Source organism: Barbus barbus (genome assembly GCF_936440315.1).
Source record: "Barbus barbus genome assembly, chromosome: 11".
Lineage (NCBI taxonomy): Eukaryota > Metazoa > Chordata > Actinopteri > Cypriniformes > Cyprinidae > Barbus > Barbus barbus.
Window position 1 is genome coordinate 6,996,309 of NC_136739.1, and position 15,284 is coordinate 7,011,592.

General features: G+C 36.6%; 3 protein-coding genes across 5 annotated transcripts in view; all 3 read right to left on the reverse strand.

Annotated features, from left to right (window-relative positions):
- LOC306877056 (disco-interacting protein 2 homolog A-like) overlaps window positions 1–3,485 on the reverse strand; it is a gene marked incomplete at both ends in the record, with an annotated part of 138,625 nt that extends 135,140 nt beyond the window's left edge. For both annotated transcript variants that reach the window (XM_079428581.1, XM_079428582.1), the window contains one exon: window positions 3,362–3,485. In XM_079428581.1, coding sequence (XP_079284707.1) covers window positions 3,362–3,485 — 124 coding nt within the window. The remainder of the gene's footprint in view (window positions 1–3,361) is intronic.
- Window positions 3,486–4,628: 1,143 nt separating this feature from the next.
- LOC306877055 (CASP8 and FADD-like apoptosis regulator) lies at window positions 4,629–10,934 on the reverse strand. Its single transcript, XM_079428580.1, has 10 exons — window positions 10,815–10,934; window positions 9,929–10,228; window positions 9,734–9,839; window positions 9,500–9,635; window positions 8,247–8,302; window positions 8,089–8,152; window positions 7,436–7,488; window positions 7,058–7,136; window positions 5,705–6,221; window positions 4,629–5,257 (listed from the first exon to the last, which is right to left on the reverse strand). Exons 1-10 carry the CDS (start codon window positions 10,847–10,849, stop codon window positions 5,128–5,130), a joined length of 1,476 nt encoding a protein of 491 aa, XP_079284706.1. The 5' UTR covers window positions 10,850–10,934; the 3' UTR covers window positions 4,629–5,127.
- A 1,781-nt stretch (window positions 10,935–12,715) lies between these two features.
- On the reverse strand, window positions 12,716–15,026 carry LOC306876694 (NADH dehydrogenase [ubiquinone] 1 beta subcomplex subunit 3-like). Of its 2 annotated transcripts, none has more exons than XM_079428040.1 (3): window positions 14,992–15,026; window positions 14,356–14,485; window positions 12,716–13,043 (listed from the first exon to the last, which is right to left on the reverse strand). In XM_079428040.1, exons 2-3 carry the CDS (start codon window positions 14,481–14,483, stop codon window positions 12,893–12,895), a joined length of 279 nt encoding a protein of 92 aa, XP_079284166.1. In that variant the 5' UTR covers window positions 14,484–14,485; window positions 14,992–15,026; the 3' UTR covers window positions 12,716–12,892. The 2 variants fall into 2 exon arrangements, with proteins under 2 accessions (XP_079284166.1, XP_079284165.1); XM_079428039.1 differs by having other exon boundaries at window positions 14,356–14,488.
- Window positions 15,027–15,284: the final 258 nt, after the last annotated feature.

Sequence of the window (15,284 nt, forward strand, 5' to 3'; positions counted from 1 at the left end):
TCACAACATTACAAACTTTGGAAAAAAAGGCAAAAAAAAAGTATTTAAAACTGAAAAATAAAAAGATACCCGACTGTGTACTTAACAGTTTTAACAAGTGAAAGAACTACAATCCCATCAAGCATATATTTTGCTCTATATTGCTGACTCATGGGGAAAATAGTTTTTTACCAGAATTTCTGTTGTTAAACATAATTATTTAAAAAACAACAACAACAATATTGTAGCTCACAGTAGGTTTGTCTCTATAGTTTTATAAATGATCATTAAAAAATTATTTCACCTAAGGGGAAAGTGAATGGGATTTTAATTTCCAGAATAAAAAATTTCACTCTATAGTCAACTTCAACCAAGTTCCAAGTTCACCACTGATGCACCGATATTAAAATATTAATATATATATATATATATATATATATATTATCTTATAGTCATGCGGCAAATGTTACGTAGCAGATATTAAAATTCTACACTATTTTATCTAAATAAAAAATAAAACAATAAAAACAACAACAACAAGTTCATAATGTACAGTTCGAAAAAAATATATTAAATTTGCGATTTACTAAAGATTGTATTTAACATTTTTTAAGTTATTGTTTATTATTTTTTTAATTATAAATGTTATTCTAAATGTAAATACATTATATGGGCATGTACAAAAAGCATGTATAATTAAATATCCGGTCGCATACCCAATATAACAAATATTAGAACACAGTATTGACATATTGTGCATTCCTAAACAAATCGCTAACCCACAATTCAACAGATGACTTGGGCTGATTTGAACAATTGTGCTACTCAAGCCGCTATCACATAGACTGCATTCCATTACTGCCAATACACTGCAAAACATTTCAGTTAAACAAGTGAACGATTTAGACAAAGTTATTCATACGCCTCTCTGTTACACTCAGCTCAGGGACATGAAGCCTCCCTTGAGACTTACACATCTATTATGGCTGAACTTAGCTAACAATGCGATGCGATTTGACGTGACTCCCTCATCCACCTGCACGATCATCCAAAATCATTAGCAGGACTACATCAATGGATTTTTAAACCTCAAAAAGACTAGAGAAACAGCCTCAGGGCTGGTTTCTCGGGGCCAGATTAACCGAGTCCTGAACCGCACTGCAGTTTGACGTGTGATTCTCCATTAAGATCTCTCAACATCCTTAGCCAAGAATAACACTAAAGCAGTGTCCTTGAAAAAAATCCCTGAGCCTAACATCACTCTGCTCTTCAAACGTTGAGAACAATTTGTACCACATGATGTTTGAACCTCTAGTGCAGTACTGCAACCCAAATTCAACCTGTTTATATTCAGAATCAACCTCATCTGCAGGGAAATTAACTGAAATCAGAAAATATCAATTCACTTTTAAAATCCTATTCAGAAGCTGCATAAAATGATTCTGAGGGTCTTTTAGAGTTGGGCCTGGTGATGTCAGCAATTAAAGGAAAACAATGGCTATCAGACAGTGTGCAGGACAGGACGTTATGCACACGCAAACAGGAAGCGGACAGGGGTTCGACTGTTTTCTACAATCCTGCTGTGTTTGTGTTGTCCGCTTGTGTTATATGCTACACTTGCTAAACTTACATAAGGAAATTTTGATTTTTTTCAGGAAGCAGTACTGGGAAATTTGTGGTATTAGTATGGAGTGGGAGATTTCAGCGGTGACACAGTATGTCAGCAGTATGAGCTGCTGCTATTTTGGATTCACTGTCTCTTTTTAAAAGACCACAACAGTAAAACTTCCCTCAGCCTGCTAAGAAACGAGGTCTGGTGCTGCCGTCCCAGAGCTAATCAAATGAAATATGGGTCAGAACTTGAGCACTACATAGATTTTTGCCAGTTAAGTGGTTAATACTTTGTTTGTGTCTAAACTACCATTCAAAAGTTTGAGGTTGGTAAGATGTTTAAATATTTTTGAAAGAAGTCTCTTATGCTCACCAAGACTGCATTTATTTATAGTGAAAACAGTAATATTGTGAAATATTATTACATTTAAAATTTAAAATAACTATAAAAATGTAATTTATTCCTGTGATGCAAAGCTGAATTTTCAGCATCATTACTCCAGTCTTCAGTGTCACATGATCCTTCAGAAATCATTCTAATATGCTGATTTGCAAAAATTGTAATGAAATTTAACGGAAACTGTGACACTTTTTTCAGGATTTCTTTTTTTTAATAAATAGAAAGTTCAAAAGAACAGCACTTTTTTGTATCAGTGCAAGTCTTTACTGTCACTTTTAAAGAATTTAGTGCACCCTTACTGAATAAAACTATTAATTTATTTAAAAAAAATAATAAAATCTTTACTGACCCCAAAGCATGTGGATGAGTACTGCCCATAATTCTTTCTGACAATATGATCATAATTAAAAAAACAGCCCTGTAATTGTGCATTTCATTAAAATAACAGTCATCAAATCATTTGCACATTCCCCTTCCTCATAGATGTGCTGGAAGATCTCAAGAAAACAGCACACAGTTGGTCTAATTAGTTCAGTTTGAACTCTTCCTGCTGTGCATTTGCACAGAAGACATGCTCCAGTTTAAAAGGTTCCACTACCATTGCAGTTCAGCACATCTGTTATTATATCATGGCTTATTATATCAATAGGAATGGATCCTTGACTTTGTCACCATGTCAGGATATGGTAGAGACAATGAATTGATAAAAATTCTTAATACGTGAGGACCTACAGGTTTAATCAATATTCCTATCAGCAAATGACCTGCTTGGGGAAGATTTACAGCACGGACATGACATGCAAAGCATGCTGTTGTTCTTGTCTGAAATTTCCATAGCCAGATAACATAGTGTGGATACCGAGTAGTCGGATTGGAACAATCCAGATGTCCTGCATACGGTTTTCTACAACCTGAAAATCACAATTGTATGAATCTAAAAGTCTTGCATTTATTGCAGCACCTTCAAACACTCACAACATGACCAATAGGATGATTCTCAAATTGTTTGCCAAAAGTAATAGCAGTCTATTTGGATTACACCAGCATTTGATTATTAATTGTCCGATATATTGCATTGCTTTTATTGGGATTGAATGCTCTTCCTGATCTGAAGCACTGCTGACACAGCACTGAACCTGCATTATACCTATCATCATCGCTATTATAGGTAAGGCTACAGAAGGGTTGCAGTAAAAACATACCGGTGATAGATCAGATAGGATATTTCAGAGCGCATGGAGAGGTGTGTATTTAAGGGTATGTCAACAGCCCGCGTCTAATAATGCATGAAGCCTATTCATATGAAATCTGATACAAGCCTGATCTCCAAAACCCGGTATGTGGCATGGAGATGGGAAACCAGCGACTCACCCTCGGAAAGCTCCAGCTCGAGCTCCGCCAGCTTCTCGCGCACCTCCGCCGGGAGAGTCATCGCGATCGCCGGCGACGGGTCCAGCATCATCATCAGTAATCCGGTAGAACTGCGCTCTGCCATAATGATCCAGCTGGGTCAGACAGCTCCAGGTCCTCACCGGCCAGAGGGCTTGTTGTGGCTCAGATCAGCTGCAGGAAAGAGAGGGGCGGAGGGTGCTGGTCGCTTCTCGCATGCAGATGTGAGAAGTATCGGGGCGGTTGCATATAGGCTGCTGTTCGCTTACAGCCCAGCCGCTCGGACCGCAGATAAAACGTAAGATCCACGCCCTTCTTCAAGCCGGATTTAGCGCTGGATGGTCGTGCATGGCTGAAGAATTCTTCGTAAAATAAAGGGAAACTCGCCCAACTCCGCTCTTCAGCGCGCCACCATCGCCATTGCAGCAGAGCGGCTGGGAACAGCGCGAGAACAGATCCAGCGCGTCAGTGTCTCACCTACACACACACACACACACACTCCGGTGACATGCACTGGCAGTGCACTTGCTATACTAACACTAAATCGGCCGTTTCTCTTAAGTATTGTGCCGTTTGTGCGTGTTTATTGAAGTAAATCTCTTTCGGATTTTAAGCTTTCTATCAGACAAATAATGCAAAGCTATTTATAGCATATGGTCAAATGTTAATAAACATGCACGGTGACACTTGAAGCTAAATGTAAACAGTTTAATATAGTGAAATACTGCTACGCCCTTAAAAAGAAGTAACAGGGTGTATGGTAACAGGGTTGGCAGTAACAGGATGAGCAGTTTAGCTCATTTAGTCATAACTTTGTGCTCAAGGTCATGACACATGGGTTTTATTAGAAAGAACAAGCTGATAATACAAATATCCGCTTTTCAATAATCAGCTCCCGCCAAAACAAGGTAACAGGGTTGAATGTCAACTTTAAAACATAAGAAAAAAACAATACTTGGCTTTGAGGAGTTTTCATCTTTTTAATGGAATTAATGTCAGTTATGACAGTAACAGGGTTGACTTATTTTTGTTTCTTTTAAAATGCATATCTTTGCTAGTAGCTACAGCAAGGAGAAGTTGGATTCCAACTTGGAAACACAAAAAGTCAAAGTTACAGGATTTTTGTTATAATACTTTGGTAAAGTTAGGTAGTTACTCATTGTTGAGTCATTGTTTAGACGTTCAAGTGATATACAAATTGCACCAATTTCAATGAATGACAAATATAAGCACACATTATGACAAGAAATATGCATATAAGATTTAATGATAAATAGAATGATAAACACTGTTAACACTTGCATCTAAACAGATTAAATCCCAGGTCTCCCTTTAGGTATAATGCAATTTTGATGAGTTTCCTGTGACTGCTATCAGTCTGAAGCTATCAGTATTCAAAAAGTTTATTGTTTGGGACTTTTGTTCAAACTTTCTTTTACCAGTTTATTCAATTAAATTGAATGATTTAAATCAATGGGTTTTATTAAGGGCAATCAGTTAAGATGTTTTAAAAGCAATGCAAATGTTAAAATGTTTTAACACGTGGTGGTGAAGTTTACTGCCAACACTGGACAACACTGCCAACATGTGGACAATATAGGAAACTACAATAACACAAGCTGAGATTTATTTACTGAAACATTGAAAATCATAATTGATACAATTCATATGGACATCATTATGATGATCATCTACTCAAACATCACATGGTCTTGAATAATCATCTACCTTCACTTAAACGTAAGGAATCAAGACAAACAGACTGTCTTCCTGAGAGTGTGTCTAAGATTTAAAAAGTAGGAGGATTCTGGAGATTTGTGATTGTGTTCATACACTGCACGATTCACCACCATGTGCAAGTCTACCAAATGAGTCCTCCTGAAAAGAATAAAAATACAATTGGTAATACTTACATAATGCTTAATATAGATTTTAAAAAAACAAAAACAATCAATCAATCCCTGGGTCCAAAAGAGATTTAGAAATGTATGTCGGATACTATGTGATACCAGTAAAAAGTTTGGAATAATTTGATTTTTATTCAGTTAATATTGTTAAATATTATTACAATTTAAAATAACTATTTTCTATTTGAATATACTGTAAAATGGAATTTATTCCTGTGATGCAAAACTGAATTTTCAGCATATTAGAATGATTTCTTAAGGATCATGTGATGCTGAAGACTAGAGTAATGATGCTGAAAATTCAGCTTTGCATCACAGGAATAAATTACATTTTAAAATATGTATTTTTGATCAATAAATCGTGCCTTGGTGAGCATGAGAAAAAACTAAAACATAAAAAAATCGTAATCATTCCAACCTTTTCTGTCCCTCAGTTAAGGAGGATCTCAAGGCTTTCAGGTACACGGACTGATGGTTTGGCACCTCCAGCTGTTTTCCTCGAGTCCAGCAGTGACTCCAGAAGATGTCCGCATCCACTGGGACAGTCCTCTTGCAGCATAAGAGCACAGGCCCGTCGGTCTCCAGCTCTCCACCCTCGTCATCTTCACACCCCATACACCCAGCACACCTCTGAGGCTCGGACACGTCATAGCTCTGGATAAAGAAGAGTTTAGGCTTGCCTGCCAGGCCCGGGCAGGAGTCTGAGGTGAAGAGGCGTCTGACAGTGTCCAGGTTCAGTCCTGGACCGTGAGAGTCGGTGGCCAGCAGATCCGAAGAGCTGCTTCGGCTGATAATGCAGCAGACAAAAGCAGACGCTCTATAGTGACCCTGCTGATGAGCCACTTCCCTCAGAGTGGACTGCACGTCTCTCACACTCAGCAGCTTGTGTGTGATCACATGGAAGTGTAAGGCTTTAAATGTTTGTTCCAGTTCATCTGTAAGGAAAAGAGAAGCCATTACTAGAGGGTAATGTGATTTCTTTCACAACTAAATTGTGCTATAAGTACTAATGGAATGGAAATGTTATGACTTAGTGATTAAAGCACATTTTCATTACAAAAAAAAATATGCAAGGAAAAGAAACAATACAATACCAGCTTTTGGATGAACAACTAGATAAACGTTTTGTACTTGTAATACTACCGATTTAACACATACTGAAAAATATTACCACATTAAAAAATGTGACTGATTAACTACATCAGAGAATCATTCATATTAGTTATTTACAGTACAATTCAATAGTTTGGGGTCGTTGTTGTTTTTAAATAAGTTAATACTTTTATTCAGCAAGGATGCATTCATTTGATCAAAAGCAACAGTAAAGTCTTTAACATTGTTACATAAGATTTCTATTTCAAGTAAATGCTGTTCTTTTGAAATTTCTATTCATGACAGAATCCTAAAAGTGTGGTTTCTACAAAAAAATTAATTAAACAACACAACTGTTTTCAACAATGTTTCTTGAGCAGCAAATCAGCATATTAGAGTGATTTCTGAACGATCATGTGACCCTGAAGACTGGAGTAATAATGCTGAAAATTCAGCTTTGCTCACAGCAATAAATTACATTTTATAAATATAATCAAATTGAAAACATGTTAAATTATTTCAAAATATTACTGTTTTTACTCTATTTTTGATCAAATACCAATATGCAAATGCTGTCTTGGTGAACATAAAAATCTTATTATTTTTTTTAAATTTAAATCTTACCAACCCCAAACTTATGAAAGATACTATAAACTCCATCCGATCAGTGATTTCTCACCTCCTTCAGTGCCGACACAGTCTATGATTAAACACACTCCTCTGGGATCACTCTGCATACTGTACACTTCCTCCTGCGTCTGGAGATCAAATCATTTAAAATGTTTAAAGTGCTTGGAATCAACAAAATATTACCCTAAATGCAAAACTGGAATGTTGGCCGTATGGTCAAAGAAAGGAAAGAAACCTTTTGTTTTAATAAAATCCTACAGTTTCATACTGAACCAGCTGAGCATCAGTGCTCCTTGAATTGAATCTAATATACAGTATATATTTAAAGCATATCATATCAAACATATTTCAAATTCATAAGACAATTCATGATATGCATTTCATTAAAAATTAATTATTTATTAAAAATTGACTTATTTATATTTACCTGACAATAAAAGCTAGTTCCAAGTAGTTCCTTCTTCACTGCAGTCGGTTTATCTGAAAAAAAAAAAAAAAAAAAAAATTAATAAAAAGAAAATAAATAAAATAACAGACATAATTACACAGAACATACTACACTCTACCAGTCAAATGTTAGGCACACCTGACTAAATATACATATTTAGGATATTTTACAGTTACAGAGTCGCAAATATTAAGAAACCTGAGTTAACTGTAAGTACATAAAAACCTGTTAGAACAACAGAATTCCCCTAAAGTTTTTTTTTACAACTAGACAAACACTTTCTGAACAAAGGAATTTTAAAAAATGCTGACATATTAATGGCTTTTTTTTTTGTTCTCAGCATACATGCCAGAATCTGTAGTTCATCTTCATAGATTGACAAAACAAAGTAGTGTTATTAAGGACAATTAATAAGACAATCATTTGGTAAAACGTTATGAAAATCTGAATGCATCAGGTTGCTTTGAACTTTTCTCGACTTTTTTCTTTTTTTTCCCCCCACAGTGTAGTGTAAATATTAAGATTAAGATTTTTGGTCACAAAAAATAGCAATTAATGAGACAATGAGAGGTTTGTCCAAACTTTTGACTGGTAGAGCATTTCCTCATTCTGTCCGTTTTTAATGAACTCACCACAGAATTTAAAAACTGGCCTGACATTACAGGAAGCTGCTGAGCCACTGAATGAGCTATTCGGCTGTGAATCACACAAACACTCAAAGTTAAGTAAAGATTGAAATAAGAAACATTTTAAGTGCTATATTAGACGAAGCAACCAAATTAAATCTCACCAGTTGCATTCTGCAGAACTTCAGTCTGTCTGGAGGTGAAAGTCCTTGTTTGGTCACTAGCATTGCAAAAGCAAGTTTCAGTTATTTAAAAAGGAAACCTATAAAAGCAACTGATTCGGTTTGCTGTAAAAAAACACGTCCATTTCCTAATAGTGATGACGCAAACTACTACCAATAAGAGGAAGTAGAAAAGATGAACTGAATCAGAGTCACATGTGATTTTGCGTCATCCTAAAATGGAAGTGATAGGTCTACAACTGACTCAGAAAAAGATACAAATCTGGGGCAGTACCTTTTCAAAGGATACTAATATGTACCTTTAAATTACCAAAAAGCACCCTTTAGGGCATCGTGCCAAAAAAAAAATTCACCACTGGTGGGCCGGAACATAGTCAAAGGATAATTTAAGATATTAATTGATGAAAAATGCAACCAGAATTGCCTGTGACTGGCTGTTACAGTGCATTTTGTAACTGGTAGTGAGCTGTTACTCTGTGTAAAATCCTGCAACAGTCATTAACAAAAAGCCACATTTGTGTGGCGGTGTCCGATCAGAGTATGTGAGCGGAGTGGAGCATCAACAATTTCCCCTCCGCGCTTTTAGCATTTAATAATCACTAAAAAAAGTCAGCTGTCAACTGAAAATATTCAGAAGGAACAAATAAATTCCTTGAGAACTATAACTTCCCGCTCATGTCCACTGCAGTCATCATAGCCTTCACATTCTTTCTGATTTGAGTGATCCTTTTCTATCTAGCTAGCTAAATATGTTTAACATGTGAATTCTTGCTAAATATGCAGTTATATTATGGGTCGTTGGCATGAATTGTACTTGTGATGGAGCGCTCTTGGAGCGAGTGAAAACCACGACGCTCCGACTTTTATACAATCCGCTCCTCGCTCCATTCAAAATCACACCGCTCCGCTCACATACTCTGATTGTGAGTAATTCTATCTAAATCTATTTCAGAACCAGCCGCTATCAAAATAATCTGGCTACGGGTGCGGGCCAGATGTAATTGCTGGCGGGCCACTTTTGGCCCATGTTGCCAACCACTGCTTTAGGGGTAAATATGATACAAGGGCTACATACCAGTGACAGCTTTTGTTACTTCTTTTTCTGAGATTGTATCATGTTAGTGACATACTGTAACCTAAACCCTTCTGAATGAGACAACAGGCCTAATACTTAGTGTATTATATGGTTGCATCTACAAAAACATCAATAACAACATAAAGCTGGTAATTCTTACCTGTCTGCTGGTAGTGACTGATCTTTTTAGCTAGATCGGCCCTATGGATGGACCTCAAGCAGTGTTCAATCAAGTCCATCTTCTCACTGGAGAGCTGATCGAGTTTCTCTAACTCTATTACAATGTCTAAAAAACTCTGCAAGTATATGTTAAAAAAATAAAAAGTCATTTCATTTCCAGACATGAAACATTTCAGTTCTACACATGAAGAACAGAGCTTTCAGTACATCATACCTGGACATTTTCCAGTTTGTGTTTTGGTAAAGTGCCTCTGAGTAAGAAAGTCAATGACTTCAGGTCTTCTGTGTCCATGTCCTCACTAACATCAACCATCAGCACTCTAAAAACACAACGTCCAGATTAAAACCTTGTCTTGAACCCCATCCTGTGCACAAATGGAGATTCACAGAGGGAACTAGAGAGCATTACCTGTATTCTGATACAGAATGGCCATTTTTTAGCAGTCCCTCAACTGTGCTCTTGTTGGTGCTCAGCACTTCTCTCAGCAAATCATAGCGTTTTATTTTCAGAATGAGCTCCATGAGAAACATGTAATCCATCCTCATTTGGCACAGCACAGATTGTAGCATGCCTCTGGGATCTGTAGAGAACTTATCCATATCAAGAGCGCCACACAGGTAAGAGATCCGCTTGCATTCATCTGTGCTGAGCTCATCAGTGATCTGACTGATAGTGTGGTATAGGACAGACATTATGCTCCAAAATGATCTGATAAGGACAAAAACTGCCATTATGAAAGGAAGAGGGTGTTTCATTAATTTACAAAAGTTAGGTATCATTTCTTGTATTGTATTATGTGCAAATGGTGAGTCAGGTCATTCATCCAAGACTTTCACAATGAAATAGCATTTGAAAACACAGCAGGATGTGACTCAGTATGGGTAAATGTTGGGATATTTCGTTTATATGTATCTTCAAATGACACGGTCTCCTATAGGCACAATAATAATAATAATAATAATAACACAGCAAGCGTTTCTGCCAAAATAGCACTTTATCATATTAAATAAATATCGCATCTTCTGGTTAAGATTATTTAAGACCTTCTATCATCATTTATTTTTGATGACAGTTTTACTAGGCTATACTTAATCGCATTTATAGTGTTAAACGTACAGTTACAAATGATATGACTATATATGGTTGTGATTCTGAAACTATGATTCGCAACAGTGCGGTAAAGATTTGTGAGCACGCTACAACAACAACAACAAAACTGCTACGTGTTTTATGTGGAGATTAAGTCATTAAATTAAAATATTCTCGAATTAAAAAGACAAAATGTAAACCTTACCTCGAGAGAGCTGTTCTTCTGACTGAATGGAGCATCTGCTCTGGAATGAATAGCGGTAAATCTGAGAAATTCCATGACGATTGAAATGGAAAGAGAAAGAGGAAGTGTGGCCGGGACGCAAGTGGTGTTATGTGTAATTTTTTTTAGCCTAGACGTCATTAAGAAGCGTGCTAAATCATTCACATTGAGTATTTCGAGGGGTGAGAACCAGAAAGGCGTAGCTAAGTGACATTTCACCAACTTTACAGGAGAGACAAAACTAAAATTTGACCATAGTTTGATCTGGCGTTGTTTACTGATTTCAACTGTTTATGATAAAAATTAGTATATTCATGGACAGTACTTGTGCCAGTAGAAAGAGCTCATTATGAGCTTTCATTTGATATATCTCCATTTCACCAAACAGTGCCACTTACGCCCTTCTGGTTCTCACCCCTCGATTTGCAAAGAAGTATCTTTTTGAAATTCGTGGAGAAAGTGAACAAACTATATTCTCTTCATATTCTAATATCGCTTTGCCTAGATGATCGTCGTACCGTACCACCCCCCCCCCCCCCCCCATGACAAAATACTGTAGAAATGTATAATAAATACTATACTGTTTTTGAAACATACTATAGTACAGTACTTGAATTAATTTGTTGTAATTCTCTAGTTTTTGTGGTAATGTAACAACTATAGTAATATGAACAAATTACTTTACTCAATACTGTACTAAGTTTTCTACAACTATTGGGTATATTATACAACAATACACTACAGTTTACTGTAGTAAAACTAAAGTATACTACAGTATTTATTATCAGTTCACTACAATTAATACTACAGTATGCTGTAGTATTCATTAACAGTGTTGTAAATACTATAATATATAACATTTATTCATTTAGCTGACGCTAAATGAATAAATAACATAAATAACAGTATAATACACTTTACGATAGTATGGTTCAAAAACACGAGTATTTTTTAAGAATTTAAAATAATCTTACACAGTTGTACCCTGTTGCTTGTGCACCTTTTCCTACCCAAATTCTTCCTTCCAGTCAACTTTGCATTTAATATGCTTTGATACAGCACTCTGTAAACAGCCACTCCTTCCAGTAATGATCCTCTGTGACTTACCCTCTTTGTGGAGGGTGTCAATGTTCATCTTCTGAATCATTGCCAAAAATGAACTTTTTCCAAGATATTCTAATTTTTTTAGATGAACCTCTAGTGCAGGGGTGCCCAAACTCGGTCCTGGAGGGCCGGTGCCCTGCAGAGTTTAGCTCCAACCCCAATTAAACACCTGAACCAGCTAATCAAGCTCTTACTTGGCATAGTACAAACTTCCCAGCAGGTGTGTTGAGGCAAGTTGGAGCTAAACTCTGCAGGACACCAGCCCTCCAGGACTGAGTTTGGGTACCCCTGATATAGTGTTTAATAAGTAAACTCCTTTTGCTAATCATCTAACTTTACTGCCTGTTCCTCCGCTGGCAGCTATTTCTGTTTAGCTGGAAGAGAAGTCAACAGATTAAAAGATGACTTAAATGATTCATGATCTGTGGTTATGTAGCATTTTAAACATTTCCCCATTAAATTAAATATTAACCTTCCAATCTAAGTGCCAGCATGTGTGCAATGCCACAGACAATCCTTTTGATTCGTACCTCAGCGTGTACAACAAAGCAAAAAGACATAGATATGCATTGTAAGCACACAACAGTGCATTATTGAGGAAGGATGTCATAGTCAGAAATTTGCATCCATGTTAACCTCTTCATATTCAGGAAATGTAACATGCAAATAACTGGCATTTATACTAAAGAATATCATTTTGAGTAATTTCACGTTAAATTAAGTTCTAAAGGTTTGACAAAATATCCAATGAACATAAAACAAACATACTCAGCCCAATTCAATTAATTTATATTTATTTTACATACTGGTCATGAGAACCAAAAAGACGAATGAACACGGGTATTAGGAAGCCTTTCATGGGCTAATGTCTTCATGGATAGACAAAAACAGGCTTAAAACCTGCAGCAAACACAGAGTCCGGCAGCAACTGGCTCAGCTGAGCTTTAGCAACACTATCAGTGCTCTGACTTCTTTGGAGGGAAGAAAGCATACTCCACTGCCAGTGCCACTGCAAACGCTGCGAATCCTGTTTTAAATCCACGGAGGAGAACATCTCGGAAGGTAACTGGGATGCCAAAGCTGCCCGTATATCTCCACGCCTCATTCCTGCAAAAACAAATGTTGTCATCCTTTAGTTCTTCATTTTCTTTCTTTCATAATGTCCTGTTTTATAAGTCAAATGAACAGAAAAGTTTTACATATTAAACATTATCTACATTTTATAAAACATTTGGCTGAATGCACTGAAATGATGGCCTGGAAGTCACATAAAGGCTAATGATACACAGGGCAAATGTTGAGATGGTCCTCACTGCAGAACACAAGATCCAGGGGGCGAGGTTGGATCCAGATAAAACTCCTCCCACCTTACATAGACCTAAACCTACCAATCTCCACCTTGGATCTTTATTCTGCAGTGAGGGGCTGCTGCAAATTGAGCAATTTTGCCGGTCAACTTTTATTGAGCAATATTTCTTGGGCACTTTTTCATTGAGAATGGGTAACAAATTTAAATCTAAACTAAAATTAAGTACTAATAATTTGTTTCAATTTAGGTGATTTAACTTCAGTGAAAGTGTTCGCTCTCTGGCCATCCAAGATGTAGATGAGTTTGTTTCTTCATATGAACAGATGTGGAGAAATTTAGCATTACATTACATGCTCACCAATGGATCCTCTGCAGTGAATGGGTGCCGTCAGAATGAGAGTCCAAACAGCTGATAAAAACATCACAATAATCCACAAGTAATCCATACGACTCCAATCCATCAATTAATGTCTTGTGAAGTAAAAAGGTGGACGTTTGGAAAAAAATAAAATTAAAACCATTTAATTTAAAAACCACCTCTATCTTTAATATTGCTTTCTCCATTCAAAAAGGGTCTTGTCTGATCAAGCACCATTTACAAGAAAAAACAGTTCTAATCAAATATGCCAGTTAAGGACAACAAAGGATGGACTTCTTCACTGGAGAAAGTTATTATGAATTATTGACAGATGGGTGAATTTGTTTCTTACAAACAAGCTCTTGGAGCTTTTCACTTCACGTGATGTTAATTGAAGGACCTGAGTCATGTGGACATCAGCTGTTTGGACTCTCATTCTGACGGCACCCATTCACTGCAGAGGATCCATTGTAGAGAAAGTGATGGAATGCTATTCCTCCAAATCTGTTCTGATGAAGAAACAAACTTATCTACATCTTGGATGGCCCAAAGGAGGCGTTTTCAGCTAATTGTCATTTTTGGGTGATCTATTCCTTTAACTCATTTATATAATTCTTATCATAATACACAGGGGTGGACTGGAATTTCATAGCCCATTATATATTCAGATAAAGTATTAATATCATGTGCATGCTATACAGAACTCCAGGCAAACAATGCATGAGCAAATATCTGAAACAGTATGATCTTACCGAACCCAGGGGTCCCTCAGTCCTCTTCGAGCCAGCCTCTGCTGGGTTGCTTCCAGTGGCGTTCCTTCCCATTTCCACGCTCTGTAGTCTGGCATGGATAACTTGCCATGTCCATGATCCCCACCCATGACTGCTGTTGAAGAAATCTCACAATTATTCATGCAACATGCGCAGAATTAAGTAGCTACACTGTGACAAGTCAGTCAAGTTAAAGTCACTCGACTCAGTTGAATCACTCTAATAATAATAGAGCTTAAGAACGAGTCGATTCAAAAGAGAGAAACACCCAAAAACGCGTGGTTAAAAAGCAGGCTAAAAGCTTGAGTATAAGGCCAGTTAAATGCATATTTTGAGATTACAACGGATCAGTTTAGTTGTACTTCAGTGGTTTCGTTTTATGAATCAACAGTTAGCTGTTCAGTCGTGTTAAACAATAACTGAATAAAAAATAAACACTGAAGTGTTCAGATACACAGAAACAACACAAGCGAACCAGCTTCTGACAACTAAAGTGCAAACACCGACTCTGGTGCCGGTTCAGAAGCTAATAAATCCTGCCTCCAGTTTAAACTAACGTTAAATTACACGAAAATCAATGTAAACATTTTACTAATGTGTTAACTGCAGTATAATTACCTTTTTTTTTTATAGCAAAGTGACCTCCAACATGAACGCGCAATCAATACAGGAAGTTCAGTTAACGTACTACTTCCTGTGAAGAGCGAACTACGCATTCGAAATAAATACCAAATTATATGAAACAGGTATACATGTTGTAAAAATGCATTTTAAAAATGTTATTACAAAAATCTGTTAATCAATCTTTCAGAAAAGATGTAAATATTCAACGTTTTTGATAACACAATGACTTTTATTTTGACATTTTTTCCAACTTCCTTTCCACATGTATGAATGAACTATTGGCGCAT

Excerpts from the sequence above, each read along its gene's own strand:
- LOC306877055 (XM_079428580.1), bottom strand. The coding sequence starts at position 10,849 with ATGCTCCATTCAGTCAGAAGAACAGCTCTCTCGAG. Across the intron at positions 9,840-9,928 it reads CATTCTGTATCAGAATACAG|AGTGCTGATGGTTGATGTTA; the intron begins GTAATGCTCTCT and ends TTGTGTTTTTAG. Across the intron at positions 9,636-9,733 it reads ACAAACTGGAAAATGTCCAG|AGTTTTTTAGACATTGTAAT; the intron begins GTATGATGTACT and ends ATATACTTGCAG.
- LOC306876694 (XM_079428040.1), bottom strand. The coding sequence starts at position 14,483 with ATGGGTGGGGATCATGGACATGGCAAGTTATCCATGCCAGACTACAGA. Across the intron at positions 13,044-14,355 it reads CTGAGGGACCCCTGGGTTCG|GAATGAGGCGTGGAGATATA; the intron begins GTAAGATCATAC and ends TTGTTTTTGCAG.